This window comes from Cupressus sempervirens, chromosome 3, assembly GCF_028749045.1.
Source record: "Cupressus sempervirens isolate cs-2001-9-10 chromosome 3, ASM2874904v1, whole genome shotgun sequence".
NCBI classification, from domain to species: domain Eukaryota; kingdom Viridiplantae; phylum Streptophyta; class Pinopsida; order Cupressales; family Cupressaceae; genus Cupressus; species Cupressus sempervirens.
The window spans coordinates 672,268,462-672,289,143 of record NC_143120.1 but is presented as its reverse complement, the minus strand read 5'-3'; the positions used below and the strand labels follow the sequence as shown (position 1 = coordinate 672,289,143).

Sequence of the window (20,682 nt, the reverse complement as noted above, 5' to 3'; positions counted from 1 at the left end):
TTTGTGAAGCAGTCTGTTCGCAAAAAGTTTGCAGAAATACAGAGGAAAATGAAGATAGAATTCAAGTAAGTAATACTACTATAATCTCTGTAGGTTTTTCAGTTCTGTAAAATATAATCCAAGATGCCTCCGAAGAAGGGATTTTCAGGTCAAGTAAACTATTTGGATAGAAATGTGCATGATGACTTGCTTGAGTTGCTACATGAGTCTACTGTAGAGACAATGCAAGTTAAGAGGTTGACCTCATTAAACCCTAGGTTGAGGATAGCTGATGGATTGTATGATAAGGGTAATTGGGTCCAAGATGCTCAAACCTCGCAAACTGGTTTGAATTTGTTCAAGAAATGGTTTGTAGAAAGAAAATTGTATGCCCCACATGCCAATATATGAAATTTTGACCTGGGAAAGCTAGTTGTTCCCAGCGTATTCATGGATTATGACCTCCTTGAGGCCGTAGTGAAGAATTATGATCAAGCCACTAGGGTAGTGAGAAGAATAGATGGTGAAATTCTAATCACCGTCAGTCTATAAGAGATTAGGGAAGTTTTTCGCTTGGGATCTCTCACTAGGTATCATGTACCCATTGATTTGATAGAGTTAGAAAAAGAATATATGTCAAAGAAGGATGTAGTTAGACAAGGTGCACTGAAGGCCCACATTGGCAGAATTGGAACCCTACCAGCAATAACATCATCCTCTAAAGAACCTTTCAAGAAATCATGCTTCAATGCCAGGGCAGTAGATATATACAGGACCTTGTGCAGAGTTTTTGGAGAGGGTGAAGAAGATTTTATCCCTGTGAGCTTCATGTATATGATCACTCAAATCTCCTCATTCGATGTGGAAATAATTTTTGATTTTTCTTCTTATCTGGCTGATGAGATTCACAATGGATTGGTGGGGATTGCAAAGGGTAAGGTTGAAAAGGTTTGGGGCCTATATTCCCTATTGATGCACATGTTTTTGTTTAAGGGGGCTACATACTTTGGTAAAGAAATGGTTCTAAAAAAAGAACAAGAGGGGGAAGCACTACCAGTTCAATTATGGAGTGCAGACATGATTGGAGAGGCAAAAAATGCTAGATTTGTTAGATTTGATAGGCACTTTGCCTCCAAACTAAGATGCCTCATATTAAGTGACAATCCTAGAATTCTTAAGGCGCTAATGCACCTTGTTAGGCCTATGGACAAACCCCATAGTCTGAAAGTTTCACATAATTGGGGAGATATCATCCCATATTCAGTTTCAACTGTCATCAGAGTTTATGGATTCAAAGGGACACCCCATGTACTACCTTACCAAGTGCCTTTAAAGGTAGGAGTGGCCGAATTTTTGTGGTAGTTGGGAGGAGTGGAAGAAGCCTTTTTGCACAAAAGGGGAACAGGATCAATTTTTCCCACTTGCACAGTAGCCCGCCAATTTATAATAACCAAGGAAGGGTGGGTCTTCCTCTACAAATTTTTGGATCAGTATAAAATGGCAATATCTCACTCTTGCTTTTGTGATGCAGAAGATTTCTTTAACTCTACTCTTAGGCATAGAATCAAGCTTCATCTAGTTCAGCATGAATTTTATTTCCCTGAAGATGTAATAAGGAATGAGTACTCTCTGCAGGAGCAAGAAACAAAGAAAGAAAAATGGAGAGTATATTCAAAAGTTTTGGATTTTATTAATTGTGTTGATAAAGATTACAACCCTCTCAATAATGTTGTGACTACTGCAGATAGAATAAATAAGCTTATGAGTACATTCCCCGAAATAATGGAGGTAATGAATGAGAAGAAGCAACATTTCATTGATTCTTTTCTAGATAAAGCCAGGGAAATAATGAGAAGATTGGGCTTCACTCCCAATGTAGGGGCAGGCCCATTAATTGTGCAAAGTAGATCAAGATATACTGTCATTTAGGATCAAAGGTCCATTATGAATAAAGGAAAATAGATAGTTGAATCTACCAGTGCTGTTTTTGAGGAAAGGCCACCTGAATCTTCTCCTAAGAGAAGAAGGATAATAAGGGAAGAGGAATCACATGATGAAAGTTACTCACCTTCCCAAACCCCTATGAGAATTGGGGAGGAGCAGCTCACTGATGAGAAAATTGAACAAATTGGATCACAAGGGGGAGTTTTTGTTACCCAAGCAGAGATTGATGAAGGGAACCCCCAGGAGCCTCCTCTGCCAAGTTTTCAGTTAACTGTAGCAGATTTCAGGGGAAGGGAATTAGACCCTGTTTTAGAACAAGCCAGTCATCAATTTTTGTTTGATGACAGTTTTGTAAAATCTAGGGCTTTCCATCAGTTTTCTTGGAGGGCAAACATGCACAATTTTGAGGAGAGATGTAAAAATATGAAAGCAGAACATCCAGAAATGGATGAAGCCTCCGTCCAGGATCAAATAAAGGTACAAATGATACAAGAGTTCCAAAATATAACCCCTGAAGAGGGGAGACAGATGGTAAAGGCAGCAAATATTTTATTATTGTCCAATTGGGACATTGTTGATGGGTTGATTTTTAATTCTGTGTCAAATAATTTGGGATTTCAAGATCCAGATAAAAAGGAGTTCTTGGGAACTACATTCAGTAATGACCAAGCTGCTCTTGTTATGTGGTCATTAAGAAGAGGATCCAGGTCTACTCCATCACAGCTTGATGAGTCAGGACTAACAGGGAGTATCATTGTAAGGAGAGTTGTTGATACTTCACATGTACAGGTAGCCCACATGAATGTGGATTATTCTCAATTTGCCTTGGCTATTGCAGAAAGGGAAGAAAAGGAAATGACTGAGCTACAGAGCAAGTATGAAACAGTGGTGGATGCCTACAATAAAGAGGTGAAAAAGAGAATTGAGCTTAAGAACAAGCTATTGGGAAAATCCACTAGGCCAAGAATAACATACCCTCACCCCCCAGTTGAACCCTTCAAATCCACCCCCCTCACAGAAATACCAGATACACCCCAAAAGCCACAGTATTACGCTACTAAGGATTTTAAAGAAGAAAAAGGTAAATTGTGGGCCTTACATGTAGAATTGGAATCCAAATATGAAGATAAACTAAGAAAAGTTCTCACATATTTGGGGGACAAAGTTGAATGGCTGCTAATTTATGATCAGTTGGCCAGGGTGATCAGTATTTGGGAGGATTTGAAAGCCAATGATGAGGCTCTAAAGCCTATTGTGAATAAATGGGTAAGAAGGGAGAAAGCAATAACATTTTTGTGTTTCTCTGTTATAGATAATTCTTTTGATCAAATTGAAAAAACATTTGATATTATTTCTGATCTTGTTGATTTTGACAATAAAAGAATTCATTTGCAAAAAGTAATAGTAGGCTACTTGAACAAGTACAAGAGCCAAAAATTCAGTTTGTTTCCTCGTGCCCTAGACAAAAGAAATAATTTGGAAAGCAAAGAGGAATGGGAAAAAGTACTTGATGATTTATTCTATTTAAGAATGAATCAAGTCATAAATGAAACAGGGCATGCATGGTGGGCTACCACAACAGAAGAAATGGTGAAGGCCCAAATATTCTTTGATTCTTTAAAACAAGAATTTGTTGCCATTAATAATGAAGCTGAATATGTGCTGGAAAGACAGAGGGATATTTTGCAATTCAATTGGCTAGATGACACATTATTTGACAAGTGGATGGAAGACATGGCTCCTGGTGAACAGTTTGATGAAGATGAAACTAACAGTGATGAGGTACAAGGTGAGGAGATCCAAATCATTGACCCTATTACTACTCAGACCCAATAGGAAGAAGAAGACAACGATAATCTGTCACCTTCAGTGGTAGACCCAGGACCACAAGATGCCGATACAACTAAAGAAGGGGAAAAGGTAGAAGTTACTCCCACCATACAGGATAAAGACGGTGAAAGCCCACAGGTGGAGGTTGACGTGCCATCATCAGAACAAACTTCATCGTTGGTTAATTTGGCTGTTGCATACGAGGAAGGATTAGAAGAACAGCCAGCTCAGCAACATTAGAGCATGTGACAGAAGCTAACCCACCAAAAAGAATGTTTTGATTTGGACATCTTCTGTTACTAACATTTTTGTCATTTTGTGATAGGTGTATGTAAATATTCCTTGTAAAAGACACTTGTCAGCCATATTTGCCCTTTGCTTGTTGCAACTCATGCCTATATAAGTGAGTTTTCAAGGCAATGTGAAGGTCTGAATTCTATTTTTCTAAGTGATATACTTAGTTTGTTTTTGGGTCCATTGTTTTGAGCAAAAATTCGTGGTGTATTTTCTCTGTCAAATCTTGAGAATACATGAATATAGAATGATCTGTGTTTCTTTCTAAAGGTCATTCTGAGTTTACTATAAATTGTATACAATTTTCAAGGAAAATGAATACAAATTATGAGTTGTCCCCATATCAGTTCTTTCTGAACTTTGTCTCCTTTTGATTACTTGGTTATCTTGATGTTGTATGAGTAAAGGCTTGTGCAATTGAATGCAATTCAGTTAGGTTGTATATATGTTCATCACTGTTATTAGTTCAATGGATTAAGTAAAAGCTTTGATGAATTTGATAAGGTTGCTGTAGTAGTGGAAAGGATGTTGAATGATGAATTTTGATAAGAATTGCTGATGAAATTTGTTGTAAGGCAACAAATTAGATCTAGAAATTTTTAGTAGACTCTGAACCCCAATGAATTAGGCACTGATCAAATTTGATCCAGCTGAAAGAGAAATGTGTCACAAATGGTTGTCAAAAATGCAGAATTAAATCAATTTTACTTTTATTTCCTGAAGATCTTCAAAGTTGGCCAGTACTTGTTTGCATGGAATGTTTTAGCTTCAGTTAGCCACTATTGCTGAGAACACTTGCAAATCTATAGAAGAATTTTTGGCCATATCTGTTGTATGGGATGTGTTTATCAAATTATCAAGAATTGTGTATGTATTTAAGGATTTGAGATGAGAATCAAAATAAAACTAAAATAATCCTCATACAGTTTTTCCAGTCTTGAATCATCCCTAGGTATACCCACCCTGGTTTTGCAGAGCCGGAAGAGTAGAAAACCACCCTTGGTTTTGTTGAAGTTGGGCCAAAATGCTTTGCACATACAATTGTTAATAAGAATTGGCTGGCCTTTAGATTGTGTGAGTAATGTCATTTTGGTATTGAGCATTTTGTTGTTCAATGGTTTTTAGTTTCTTTTTAAAACACCAACAAGCAGAATGGTGTTGGTGAGAGGAAAAATAGAACTCTCAAAGAGATGACCACTTCCATGCTACAAAACAAGTCTCTTGATCAATTTTTTTGGGCAAAAGCAATGAATTGTGCTAACTATATCCAAAATAGAAGTCCTCACAAATATTTGGATGGTGTAACTCCTTTTGAAGCATGGATTGGCAAGAAACCTATGGTTAAGCACTTCAGAGTTTTTGGTTGTCCCGCATGGACTAGAATTCCTCCACAGAAATGCAAGGCATTGGAAGCACAAAGCAAACCTTGCATTTTTGTTGGCTATGCAGACTCACGCAAAGCTTACAAGTTAATGGATCCAGAGACACATGACATATTCTATGAGAGGAGTGTTCATTTTAAAGAAAGTTGTCCCATTTTTTCTTCTTCAACTCCTCCTTCTTCCTCCTTCATTGAAGAGAGTGATAATGAAAATAGTGACTTGGAAGATGTGTGTCCCCAACCAACACAAAGGCATCAGCCAGTTGAAGTTGAGGATACTCCTACTACATCTTCTTCCACTACACCTAGATGGGCTGAGCAAACATTGGATGCAGTAGGACCATTAATAGGAAATTCTTCTGATACAAGGAGGACAAGATCATAGCACAACTCACTCCCACATGCTTATATTGCAATTACTTCAAATCCACAATCCTTCAAAGAAGCAATGGGTATTCCAGAATGGGATAGAGAAATGGAGGAAGAATATAACTCTTTGATGAGAAATGATACATGGGACTTAGTCTCTCTTCCTAAGGGAAGAAAATTGGTTCGGTGTAAGTGGATCTATCGGACCAAATTTGCAGCAGATGGAAGTGTGGATAAACATAAAGCTAGACTTGTTGCAAAAGGTTTCTCTCAAGTACCAAGCATTGATTACACTGAGACCTTTGCACCAATGGAAAAGATGAATTCCATTCATTTGACAATGGCTATACCAGTAGCTCAGAGATCGGTTGTTCATCAGATGGATGTGAAGAGCGCTTTTTTGAATGGTGATCTATATGAGGAGATATATATGGAGCAACCACAGGGATTCATATAGGATGCTACCTTGGTTTACAAATTGAAGAAGTCTATCTATGGACTTAAACAAGATCCAAGAGCTTGGTACGCCAAGATGGATTCCTTCCTTCTCTCCAAAGGCTTCACCAGATGTCATTTTGATCCGAATGTCTACATTCTTCAGAGGGATGATTCACATTTGCTCCTTGTACTTTATGTGGATGACTTGATCATTACAAGAAGTATTGCATCCATCATCGACAATGTTAAGGCCACTTTGTAAGACAAGTTTTCAATGATAGACTTGGGACTACTTCACGATTTCCTTGGTATAGAGATACATCAATCTTCATTAGGGATAACACTATCACAGCCCAAGTATGCTCTTGATCTTCTAGCTCAGTTTCACATGAGTGAATGGAAGGCTGCATCCACCCCATTCCTTTTAAGTATTAAGTTAGAGACAAAGTGTTCCACTCCACTTGTTGATGCAACTTTGTATAGACAATTGGTTGGAAGTCTTATCTACTTGACACATACATGCCCTGGTATTTCATTTGCAGTTGGCATGGTTTCTCGCTTCATGCAAGAGCCACATGAACTTCATTGGAAGGTAGCCAAACACATCTTACATTACATCAAGGGTACACATACACATGGGATACATTATGCAGCTGGTACAGGTCTTCAGTTAGTTGGATATACAAACTCAAACTATGCAGGGAACCTTGATTCTCGCAAGTCTACTTCAGGATATGTGTTTCATCTTGGTTCTGGCCTCATTTGTTGGCAGAGTAAAAAGAAAAATGCCATTGCTCTATCATCGACTGAGGTTGAGTATTGAGGAGCTATGAATGTAGCGACATAGGCTATTTGGCTACAGCAAATTCTGAAAGAGTTTGGATTTTATCTACCCCAACCCACAATCATTCATTGTGATAACCAGAGTGATATTGAAATCTTGAAACATCCAGTTCAGCATCAGCGGACAAAACATATTGAGGTTCATATGCACTACATCAGAGAATTGATCCATGAGTGGGTCATCACACTATAGTATTGTCCTACTGAGCAGTAGGTAGCCAACATCTTAACCAAGCCCTTCACAGAGGTCAAGTATATTCATTTGTGAGATCTCTTGGGGGTAAGGTATTTTTCACTAGGGGGGTCACATAATCCTTCTCTTCTATATTGTACATATCTCTCTTTTTCGGGGAGGGTTTTTCCCATGAGGTTTTCCCTCTTTCTCTGTTTGCAGAGAGATTTCATTAAATTTCAACATTGCATTGCACTTGGGTACCTAACATGGCCTAGTAGCCGAAACCCATTGTGCATTTCATCATAGCTTTTGTGAGCTTAAGTGCATTCCCCTAAGTTGCACTTAAGGGGGGGTGTTAGTGTAAATAATTATTATTTATGCTTTACTTAAGTTTACTTTGATAAGTGCATTATTTTATTATTTCTTAGGTTAGACACCTAGGAGTTTGCATACTCATATAAGTTGTCTTATTCACAACACAGGAGTACACAACTCCAATTTAGCACATAGTGTCTACAACACTAGAGTTTGCATAAACAATTGAGTCATCATGTAGACATCACAGTTGTTCGTACTATTATTTTAGCACATGGTGTCTACAACATAATTGTATGTGCTACACCTTTGTAGGCTTATCCTCTCATTATCGCACTAACTCATGTGCTTAATGGAGGATAACCCACACCTGATGGACCTGTGTTTGGTTGTAAGACTTATCATGTTGCTAACTCCTGGGCATTCTAGATGCATCATAGAGGCCTTTATATACAAGCATCTCTAGTGTACTATACAATTGCATTGAATATCATATTGTTATTTTGATCATACTCTATTGGTCTTTTGTGCTAGTTATTGTGCTTGTTGGTTTTGGGTGAATTTTTCCCTAAGGCAAATTCATACAAAAATGACACAAGGAGAGCATACAAAAAGGGGGGGATGCAAAGAATGAGGCAACTTCATATAAAAGGAGTGAAAATAAAGTCTTAGGGCCATAGATAAGTAGAAAAGAGACTTGTAAATGAAGAGATAGGAGAGCTTTACCTACATAGAGAATGTAGTCTTGTTAACCAAGCCTTTATTTTTAATAGAGAAGTTTTGCAATCAATACCAAAGAGGGAGACTGTTGGACTTAACTAATCAGATCGATATGATTGACTAATAAAGTGGTGATGGGAGGACTCACTCATGAAGTGTTGTCATTTATTGGAAACTAGTCAATAAGAAGTTTGGAGCATTGCAAGGCAATGCAACCACTGGTAGACTAGCATATCGATCATGACAAGAAATGGGATGAAGACAAGCTACGACTGGAAGATAGTTGTAGAAGTTTGATTGCCATAGTTGAGTCGCCACTAATGTGACAAGACCAACAGAGAGTCTGATAGTGATGTGACATGCATACAAAGAGAAGTAGTAGAAGTGATAGAAGAAGGCAAAGGCACAACTCTAGAAGTAGACTTAGAGGTGGGACGACTGGCCTGTATGAATAGGAAGCTATGAATAGGTAGTCATAGGTATTTTGTGACTAGGATCACTTATGTATTTCAAATTTTGAATGGATGATTTGAGCAAGATAATTTTACAGTTTTGACACCTATATTGGATGAGTGGATTTAAGGACACTTGAACTTAAGTCTGGAGAGGTTAGTGCTAATTTTATTATCAGACATCTGTGGGAGGCAAATGAAAATAGAAAGAACTGAGAGCTAATAGAAGATTGGTGCTTATGCATAAGAAATTAGTGAACAGAGCTTGTTCATTGAACAGAGCTAGATTAGAGGAAGTAGATTAGAGAATCTTCGTAGTGTATCATAGTGGATATAAAAGGCAAGTTGTGCCACATATTTAGATCTAATATTTAGTTTTCTTTCTTACCATTGAACCTGTTGTAAGCCTATAACAAGGTAGACTTGTAATGAGTCTTTAAAATCCTCTAACAAAGTATCTCTTAGAAAATGATCAAAATCCATTAACGAGGTAACCTTAACAAGTTGTTGTAATCTTAATAGATTATGTTCATTCCTAACAAGGTGATTTTTCCAAATGAACAGATGTAATGCTTTATCAGAGCACCCTTTTATTTGCAAGGAAAGGCTATTGGGTATATTACTCCTACTATGGTTTTCACCCTTACATTGGGGATTTTCACATAACACTATTTGTGTCATTGATGCATGCCTCTCCATGTGATCTTGTATGGTTTTACTATATTATATCTATTATTATTTTGATTATAAAAGAACTAGTATCAAGTAGTGTGAATAAGGTTGCTATCAAAACCAATAGAATAAGTCATATTGAATAAGATTACATGGATTAGCCAATTGGAAGTGTAGAACTTGTCAAAATTCCTAAACGTCCAATCCTTTCCATTAGGGATCCTCCTAGATTTAATTGGGTTTAGCCAGAGATGGTATCCAACATTCACTTCCTTCTTAGGTGGTGTAATATTATAAAAAATAACAATAGCCAATAGCTCAAATCCTTTTACAGAAAAGATAATGTAAATATTTTGTCCTCCATAGACCTCAGTAACTAAAAAGTGTATAAATTCATCCTTCATAAGATCAAAAAATCTAGCAAATCTAGGAAAATCTCGCAGGCTTCATCGTTAGTAGCTACTAGTAGCAGAAATTGATCTTTATTAAATATATTTTTGCCAATAATCAAAGTTTTGTAAACATATTGTACTTGATAGATCTCTAAGAGTGATTAATATGACTATACCTTCTATGTTTCTTAAATCTAATTTATACCAAATGGTTTACTCGAACATTTTTGATGTGATAAAATTGATGACCTCATTGTCAATTCATAGGTATAGGATTTAGGGTTAATGATGCAAAGATAAAGTCAACGGAAGCAAAAACAAAAGGAACTAGCAACAAAAAGAGATAGATAACAATATTCTTCTAATTGATTCATCAAATGAACAATATATACACTTGCTCTCCTAAAGATTTCTTCTCCCCATGACTTCGTATCCAAAAACTTGACCTAAACCTAAACCTAAAAATTATATTTATACTTGCTAGGACGATCTACAGAACATTCTAGGTTATTACAAAATAGAAAACTAACCCAAAGAGACTTCCCACCAAAACAGCTTATAGAATATTTTAGATCAATATAGAATAGTGAAGAATGACCCCACAATGGTCTGAACAAATCCCAAGAATAGATCTTATCCTAATGACGAAATTAGGATAAATTCCTCAAGTCGGCTCGTGCAAAAATCATGTCCAAAATACTTTATGTGGGTGCTCCTGCACCATACTCCCGGGGACAATAGAATCCAAGTCCCTTGGATTGGCCTTCCTCTTTCATGCCTTCCTATTCTTTGGTATTTGTTGTTTGTACTCTTGACCAGTATCCAAGTCAATTTTCATATGTGCATAAACTTTTACCATATTCAAATAGAACTCCTACAAACATACAATGAATGGATTAGATGGAACCTCATTAAATATGAACTCACCAATTTGGGTTACTGTAGGAACCGTTGCATCCTTTGCTATGATGTCTTTATGTTGCAATATCTCCATGCTTGGAGACGAATTCATCACTGTTGGAGCCTCCTCTATCCTCTTAGCTTCATCACAAGTCTTCTTCCTTGCTACTAGTATCCTTTTGATAGGCCAAACCACCTTCTTTCTTAACCTCAAATGTCATTTCTTTGTTGCATTAAGGACCATCAGATCCAACTCTTTATGAATCGTTTCATCACAATGCTCATCAACCATTTGAACCTCTTTTCTATCTTCAAGAACTTTTGTATCATATGTTTCATCAAAAACATGTTGTTGCTCACCTTGTATATCTACATCATTGTGTTCATCTGGTATGTTAGCATCAATTTGTTCATCTAGTATATCAGCATCAATGTGATCAGGTTGTTCTTTCAACGAACAACTCTTCTCTTCCAATGTCTCAGTACAGGCTTCTGTAATCTGAATGGGTTGATGCTCCAGATCTATATTTCCTTTTTCCATATTTTTCTACAGTTACTCTTTTAGTCACGCTGAATTTTCTTTGTGCTTTCTCAGTTCCAGCATTAGGAATTTCATTTGTTATTTTATCTCTTGATATATTCTGGCTTCCTCTTCTCTTTTCTTCCTTTTCTCTTCTGCTCTTTTCCTTGCTTCTTTCTTCTTCTTGTTCTGAAAATCCCAATATGAAACCCATGCATCGAATAGTATCTTTTGATCATGAGATAAATCTCCTCTTGTGACCATTGTCTCCTATCTAGGTTCTCTCCACTCAACCTAGTCTTTTGGCCACACTTAGAGGTTCTTTCCTCACCCTGTCACAAAATCCAATTCGCCTTAGAAGCTAAAAGTTTTCCCCAAGCTTTCCCCAAGCGCCTTCGGAGCTTTCCCCAATCTTTGATACCAAAAATGATGCAAAGATAAACTCAATGGAAGCAAAAACAAAAGGAACCAACACCAAAAAGAGATAGATAACAATATTCTTCTAATTGATTCATCAAATAAACAGTATATACACTTGCTCTCCTAAAGATTTCTTCTCCCCGTGACTTCGTATCCAAAAGCTTGACCTAAACCTAAACCTAAAAATTATATTTATACTTGCTAGGATGGTCTATGGAACATTCTAGATTATTACAAAATAGAAAACTAACCCAAAGAGACTTCCCACCAAAACAGCTTACAAAATATTCTAGATCAATATAGAATAGGGAAGAATGACCCCACAATGCTCTGAACAAATCCCAAGCAAAGATCTTATCCTAATGACAAAATCGAGATAAATTCCTCAAGTCGACTCGTGCAAGAATCACGTCCAAAATACTTGATGTGGGTGCTCCTGCACCAGTTAATATAAAGATCTTTCCCTTATAGCCACATTGAATTATTCCTATCACGATAATGATTTTAGATAGCTTATTAATGTCAATATCTTCAACGTGTTTAATGATTTCAGTGTGAAACAATTTTACTAGTAAGTTCTTTATTACCAACCAAGTCTGAACTAAAGCATGGCTTAAATCACTTCCATTGAAATTTGGCTTCCATTTAAAGAGATTAACACTATAGCATTCATACAAACATGTTGGCTCATAATAATTGATTCCTAATACTTCCATTTTTGTATGCCCATATAATAACTCATTCCTAGTACTTCTATTTTTGTATTGCATATAGATAAAATTACTAGAGGGGGAAGTGATACCTACTTGATCGCAAAATGCTTCAAGAGACCATCAACATTTTTTGGCATTTTCGTACTGGGATCATTCCAAAAAATAAAAGAGGCCAAGAAATTTATAATGGAACCAACATTCTTTTGTGTGGCTATTGCTAATAATAGTTAAGCTAGTATTGTTGTCATTTCTATTTATGTCGATTTCTTGTGATCTCTTTGTTTTGTTTTCTACTCCTAGGGTCTTTGTTATGATTTCCTCTTTATAGCTAAATTTGCCCCTTTTTTCGTCATGAATCTTGACTATACGCGATGTTTATGATCCAAATGCTTTATATTTTTTACTAAACTTACCCCTTTTTTTGTGATGAATCATGACTATACCTAATGTTTGTGATCCAAATGCTTTATATTTTTTATTTGAGAGGGAATTTAGTGGATATGATCAAATTTAGGGTTTTGACCCTAGGTTTAGGGATATTCCTATTTGTGCTTATATTTGCACATGTAGCTAGGGCATATCTTAGCTTTTTCTTCTTATTTGAAATGGATGTCCGCTTCTTCTAGACTAGCTTCTATCCCTCCTCATGGACATCTTATAATGTTTGGTCCTAGTGAACCTTGAGCAAGTCATTATATTGTTCAATAGTCTTTGTACATAACACATTTATAAATGATTTTTTTTAAAGGTAAAAAATATGAAAAAACTAAGAACAAATATCTCATCTATGAAATTTATTTCCTTTATTAACATCTCAATATTTTAGAACAAAATTAGAATTAGAAAAAGGAAAACATCTACTTTATATTATCGTAAAGTTGTGATTACCACAATCACATAGTAAAATGACTTGAATTTTTACTCCAATTTGAAAATGAAATGTACAAAGTCTGCTACCTAATATTGAATATGGTTATCATGAACACGTTAAGAGATGAATATTTAAATTTTTTCCATACAATACGAGTGTTTAAAAAAATTAAAACATTCTTTGCCCTTCAACGTTCATGATGATAAACGAGCATCAAGTTGTCTGCTCCGCATAAGCTATATATGTTGAGGCGCTTGATTCAAAATGGGATTCTGGGTGAAATGAACCCTGCCTCTTCTGCTTCAATTGTCTGCGTTCCACAATGAACCCCGGCTCTCCCTCTCATCTGCGTCGGAGAAATTTACCATGGTATATACCAAATTGGTCAACCTTGCTTCGTTCATGTCTCATAACGTCTCTGTTCTTGATTATCTTCACTGCAATACATTTCCATAATGGGAGATCATCAGCATTCAGAGCCATGGAGTCGGCCTGCAATAGAACACTGTATCCGGAGCTCTGCCTTTCTACTCTGCTGTCATATCCCAATGCTGAAAGAGAAAGCCCCAAGAATTTCGCATATATGACCGCGAATGTGACAATGAGTCAAACCCATGAAGCCTACCGCCTAGCTCTGAAATTAGACCCCCAGCACGGGGATTTGTATGAGAGAACGTCCTTGGAAAGGTGTACTGTTATGCTGGAGGATTCTATGTCTGCCCTAAAGCTCTTGCTAGCAGAGGGGCTCCAGCCCTCAAATGGGCGCCAGACTGCGAACCTTCACTTATGGCTCTATGAAATTGTGAAGAACCACGACACCTGTTCGGAGTGGCTTCAAGATTTTGGCAGTGCAGTAACTGTTCCGCTACAGGAAAGATCTCGGCACTTGTCCAACTCCATAACCAATGCGATGTACCTCCTCAATCTCTCCTTTCCCTTAACCACCCAGGAGGCCGAAACGTTTTATGTCCCGTATCAGGAAACCAGTGAGCAAGTGTTTGTGCAATCTCACAGGCGGCACCCACAGGAAGTAGCGAAACAGGGCATTCGGGAAAGATTTCCGGAGCGGATTAAAGATTCTGGTGCTCTACTAAAGAATGTGAATGTGACCGTGGCTCAAGATGGAAGTGGGCATTACAATACTATCACAGAGGCTCTCCATAATGCGCCATCCTACAGTAGGGAGCCTTATGTTATCTTTGTGAAGCAGGGGATTTACAAAGAGAATGTCAATGCGGGGCTTTGCAAAGAAAAGATTAATGTGGTGCTGATTGGAGAGGGAAGGAGCAAGACCACCATTGTTGCGAATACTCTCCCTTGTGCAACTTTAATTGGTATGATTTTGTCTCTTTTTTTCAACTCATTATGCGAATTACGAAAAAGAAGTGGTTGCAATTATATGTTTTAATGTAGAGGGAGGAGATTTCTCTTCATCTCTGCTCCTTGGGCCTCTCTGCCTTTCCTTGCACATAATTCTATTTCTTTGGCGACCCTAAGATTCTTTATATCTTCTTAAACCAGGAAAATTCTGGGTAGCTACTATTTGCTATATATCAGAAAGATTGTTGTGTCTTCTTTTAAATTTTATTTTGCATTATTTCATAGTTACTAGAAGGATTAGTACTGTACCGTTTCAGGTTTATTCCAAAATTTCTTACAAATTTTATTGCGGTAAAGAAACTCGCAACTTTTCTTTAACAAGTGTTCGTCTTCTCCACTTGTTTCGGACAGATCAGAAAATCGTCCCAATCTTGTTAATATTTTGTTTCTTTTAAACTGAAAAGGCAATTCATTTTCCATTCTCTCCTCTTCCTTATTTCCAATGCCCATATCTTGTTGCAAAAATAAATCTAATCCGTTATATTCTGCTGCCTCCATAACACGTTTTAAGTAGTGAGAGAGATTTCAAACCTGCCTTTCGTTTCACAATATCGTTTCACAAATTCTTTTCCTCTGTATTTTGTGGAGTCAAGTTCAATTTAATGAAGACGCACAAGTGTTTATTTCTTTCGAAAATGAAGAATAACTAGTAATCCGTTCTTTAAGGTTATTTCAAATTGGACAGTGTAGATTTTAAATTGAAAGGCAATCCACCCTTCTAACTAGATTTATTGTTTCCAATGGCGATATTTCAGGTCTAATCTCACATTCCGCTGCATCATGATTTAAATGAGAGAGACTTCAAACCTGCAAAATTGTTCATAATATTCTTTCTTTTTGTAAAAGAATTCCGTTATCTTGTTATCGGTTGTTCCTCCATTCTGGTTTAACTCGTCTATTTTGAAGTTAGAATAATAAAATATGCATGGATGTATTGTTCTCATATATAATACTAGCATCTGTTTCTGGAGATTTTCAAGATAACTGTTTCTCTTCTTTTTAAGGTTATTTGATTCGCTATCGCCACACTACAATCATATTTTTGTAAAAGAATTCCATTATCTTGTTCTTGGTTGCTCCTCCATTCTGGGCTACAATCATATTTTTGTAAAAGAATTCCGTTATCTTGTTATTGGTTGCTCCTCCATTCTGGTTTAACTCGATTATTTTGAAGTTAGAATAATAAAATATGCATGGATGTATTGTTCTCATATATAATACTAGCAATCACACCATAAGGTGGCAATGGGTTTACCGAAGTCAAGTTTAGTGGGTCGTTTTAAAAATGTGCTGAGTTATTTTGGTGGTTCGAAATGAGCATAAATACTGAAGATTTGTTGCTGTCAATTGTAAAAGTATAAATAATTAATTATTCACCTCTGATGTTTTGGGAGCAATAGATTAAGTGATTTGATCGCTCACATAGGGTAGTAAATCAATGCAGAACATGCAGAAAAGTTTGGCCTCAGCATAAGCCTTTTCATGTGAATCCTCATTCTAAAATAACAACAATTCAAGCGTAGAAACCAGAGAGCTCCAAAATGAACCACAAATACACCTTTTAAGCTGTGAACTATACCTCTAAAATCTGCACAAGTAGTCATAGTAGCACAAGAACTATACCTCTAAAATCTGCAGAGCACATTGACTTTTGTAATGCAAGGGTATAGTTCCAGATTGGTCTACAAAAACATCAATACATTGTTCCAGCTTGGTTTTCAAAAACATCATTACTTGCTTGACTAAATACTGTTGTATTTATACCACGACAGTCCCAGTCCAAAATTATTCCCCTCTTTCATGACATACTGTTTTTTGGACACGGTTTGATTGGGTTTTTGTTGCACCTTGTATACAACACGTGCGCCACAGGTATGTCAAGTTGGAGAATACTTTATTAGATGGAAACTCTTCTCCATGGATTAAAATATGAAGCCACTATTGGATGAAGTTCCTTTAAACAAAATAGGCTATTAGATCAATTCTGAAATAACACACTGTGAGAATCAGTCAGTTCAAATGAACATTCAAACCTTGATACAGCCAATTAGGTTTAGAGGCTTGCACTAGGATGGAGCAGTTATCACAAAGATGAGCTTGGTTCAAAACCAGATAAGATGTTTTCCATAGGAAATTGATCTCCAACATTATTCCCCTCTTTCATGTCATACTATTTTTTGGACACGGTTTGATTGGGTTTTTGTTCAACCATGTATACAGCACGTGCGCCACAGGGATGCCAAGTTGGAGAATACTTAATCAGATGGAAACTCTTCTCCATAAATGAAAATATGAGGCCAGAATTGGATGAAGTTCCTTTAAACAAAACAAACAAAGACAAGATACATGCCATAACAGAATTTAGTTAAAAATATAAAATCTCACAATGAAAAACTTTGCAGTGTAGGGGACGATTAAAACAGGACAAGAATGAAACCAAGGATCCTTCCAACTTTTAGCATGAGCAGACCGAAGTTATTGATATCCCAAAATACAAAGAAAAGAAGATTTGAGAGACTGTAATTCAACATTAGGAGATTCTTCACTAAAATTTGACAAATCAATAACACTCCAAGACTCCGCACCTCTGTGTGTTTCTCTCTCCGAAGAATTGTGCATTTAAAAATTAAGAACCCTAAAAAGAAAAAGAAAAATTATTGCTTGCAAATAGTTTAGTGTTATGAAAGTAAAATGCATGTGTCTGTCATTCTAATAATTGGCCAACAGTATCATTTTAAAAGGACTTGCAACAACTTTGAAATTGAGTTGTTATATCATTCATTTCCCTATGGCATTGCATCAACAGACTATTAAATCAGCTCTGAAATAGAATTGCACATGTATGTGAAAGGCTGAAAACTAAAACCTTGAGAAACAGCAATAATTAGACCAAAATAATCAAATATTTAAGAGATGGGGCAAATCCAACTATCCAAATAAAACAAAATGAGAGGGATCTCATTAGTACATAAGTGACACACCATTACAAACTCTATGAACATTGTATGAGTGGAATGATGATAATCTCCTAGTAGTCTCAAATGAGAAAGCTGAATATATTTTGATGAAATATTTCAACCCACTAGCTCTTCATCTCAATCTCCAGAAATAAGCACAAGAAGGTCTGCATGAATTAAGAAGAGAGAAGTCGTACCCAACTCACCCCAAAGTGACTCAAAGGAAAGTTTTATGTCTTCTTTTCATCTCGGTCTCCAGAAATAAGCACGAGAAGGATACATGAATTAAGAAGAGAGAAGTGATACCCCACCTCGCCCCAAAGTGACTCGAAGGAAAGTTTCATGTCTTCTTTTCATCTCGATCTCCAGAAATAAGCACAAGAAAGGATACATGAATTAAGAAGAGGGAAGTGGTACCCACCTCACCCCAAAGTGACTCAGAGGAAAGTTTCATTTGCACTCCACCTTCTCATTAAAGTTTGTACATTAGATTGTTCATTTACACCTATCCCACTCATCTACCAACTGAATCATGATTAATAAAACGATTATAGCCTTCTATGATAGAGAAAATTGCCAAATAGTAGTCACAATGACTGCGACAATGAAAATAAGAGCATTTTTATGCAATTTTGATCTTAATCTTGGAGGCAATGTTAAGGCAGTGAAATACAATGCATCAATTTTGTCCATTTGGAGAACCAACCAATTCTCCCAATAAATGCAGTCTTCAGAATAACTCAAGCTCTTATGAACAATCATAGGTGGTTTGCAAACCACCTGAAATCTATCTAATCGAATTTCTCATGTAAGGCCCACAAAATCATCAACTTATGTAAGGTTCTGGCTTGATTTTTGATTCAAATCTCAAAAAGGGTTGTCTTTCTATATATAGGTGACTTCATTGATCTAAGCTTATAGGGAGTGACTTTGGCATGATTGAGAGTATTTTTTACCTTAACCTTATAGCTGCATTTGGGAGACCTCTCTATTGGCTATTGAGAGTACTTTTTACCTTAATCTTATTGCTACACTTGAGAGACCTCTCTATTGGCTAAAGGAAGATGATTACAGCAAGCTTCTCGTTGTCCTCAAATTGAGCATGGCACTACAGATCTAAGGCTCTAAGGATTGCTTCATTTTAAGATATTAGCAAGTTGCACAGTTGGCTTATTTCTATCAGCATGTGATCAAACTTGCTATGCATATTAAATCTTCAATGTCATTGTATTAGATAAATGAATAAAACTGGAATTATTCAATTTAGAATTTTTCTTATCAGCAAAACTCATTTTTCCATTTGTTATCTTATCTCTCTGTAGGTAGAACTAAAGGGAAAAAACAATTAGGGGCACATGTTACATTTGGATGCTCTAGGACGCTAACAGATCATGGCAAAAGCTATGCACTTTCATATCTTTCCCATATTGTAATTTGAGTTTACCAAAGTTCATGGTCTAAATAGTAGCTCATGTTTGTCAGGAAGTGCATGGTGAAAACCTTGGTTAGAGGAGGGAATATGCACTCGCTGATCAGGCATCCAATCTTGATGACCTAGGGATTAGACCTCATTGCATGATGGATCCCCTCACCCCCTAGATATATTAAATTCTGTAGCTTTACGTAGGCATGTCTAGAAATGCGGTTTACTATGGCCAATTTGGCATTGAGCTTGACTTCTGATTTGACAAAATCTGATGCTATGTGCCCTCGACAATTTTAAAACTGTGAGCACACATACTAATCATAAAATTGATTATGTCATGACAATGGTTTCAATGGGCTTTGTAGTAACATTTGTAAATTCTACCCATAATAACGTGCAAAGCATCTCAGTAAGATTTAACCACAAGATATTCAAGTCTTGAGGCTGGCTAGACAATGTAAAATCTTGAATCTGTTGAATGTTATCTAACACAAGATGTTCAAATTTTTTTCGAATGCCTTAAGCTCATATGCATATTGCAAAAATGATGCAAAATGCTTTAGCCATTTACCTTATAAAATTCAGTCCGCAACATATCATCTTGACTGTGTAGGCTCTACCAAGAGATATAATTTTATTCTTTATGTCTTGTGACATCAGCCACGTTGGTTAATCTAGGATTATATTGATATTTCTATCTGAAAGAGAAGTCTAAAATTTCTCACTTAGATTGCTTTGGTTAGCTATCACTCCAAGTATATTTATAATTTATCTCTTTTTTATACTTATACCAATTCTTTCCAGTCAATATTTTAGATCAATATTTGCGTACCCAGGTGTATCTTTCATTCCAAACTGAAAAGAGCATAGCAGCAATTCCTTTTTGGTTGCATCAACTTGACATAGTAAATCAACCCTTTCTATCTCTGATGTTTATTCTCGGAGCTAAGATCATTTCTATATGTAATAGCATCTGCAAGCATAGAGGCCTTATCTATCTTTGAGACATTTTCTCTATCTTTGAGACATTTTCTGCTACAGCACGAAGCTCATAGAATTTCTAGTTTAACAGGGCTTGACATCAGAAAGCTCCGATTCAATAGTAGAACGCAAACCTGACTTGCAAAAAAAATTAAGTACCCAAAACTTGATATCATGCAAGTCACATAATAAGATGTGACCACAACCTAAGAGTAGACTATAACACAAGGAAATGACTTCCAAATTACCCATTAGTGCTCTATATCCTCTCCCTCTTTTGTAGTCCAAGGAAAGGACAAACGATGCCCCGTCATGACTTGAGTCGGAGACGTGACACATTACCCACAGTTTCTTCTGGTCCAGAAAATGAAAGATCAACAAAGAAGTGTATTGAGCATCTAGTTCTTATGTGACTGAATCCTAATTCTACTTGTGCCATTCTGTTTTTCTCTTCGAAGGTTTCTTGCCTAATTGAGGACTATGAAATTGTAATTATAATGGATATGCTAATATCCACTGCATCTGACAATCATGGACTACATAAATTTGTTGTAAATCCCTTACATACGTTCTTTTTGGTTCTACCAGGCAATATAGATAACCACAGAACAGACTGGGACGGGAAAATGTTGATTACGTTGTGGCTCAAATTCTAGGGTTGGTTTAAAAATTTAAAATGTAGACCATAAAGTACAATAAATTTGCTGTGA

The 20,682-nt window shown here is 36.5% G+C and overlaps 1 protein-coding gene and 1 pseudogene across 1 annotated transcript; one reads left to right on the top strand and one right to left on the bottom strand.

Moving 5' to 3' along the window:
- Positions 1-10,816, bottom strand: part of LOC149568516 (monothiol glutaredoxin-S11-like) — a 145,130-nt pseudogene extending 134,314 nt beyond the window's left edge.
- Positions 10,817-13,496: 2,680 nt separating this feature from the next.
- LOC149568515 (putative pectinesterase/pectinesterase inhibitor 61) lies at positions 13,497-15,740 on the top strand. Its single transcript, XM_089821418.1, has 2 exons — positions 13,497-14,562; positions 15,364-15,740. Exons 1-2 carry the CDS (start codon positions 13,551-13,553, stop codon positions 15,390-15,392), a joined length of 1,041 nt encoding a protein of 346 aa, XP_089677544.1. The 5' UTR covers positions 13,497-13,550; the 3' UTR covers positions 15,393-15,740.
- Positions 15,741-20,682: the final 4,942 nt, after the last annotated feature.

Bases quoted from the DNA above. Each gene is read 5' to 3' on its own strand.
- LOC149568515 (XM_089821418.1), top strand. From the start codon at position 13,551: ATGAACCCCGGCTCTCCCTCTCATCTGCGTCGGAGAAATTTACCATGG. The intron at 14,563-15,363 runs GTATGATTTTGT...GCGATATTTCAG, and splicing joins CCCTTGTGCAACTTTAATTG to GTCTAATCTCACATTCCGCT.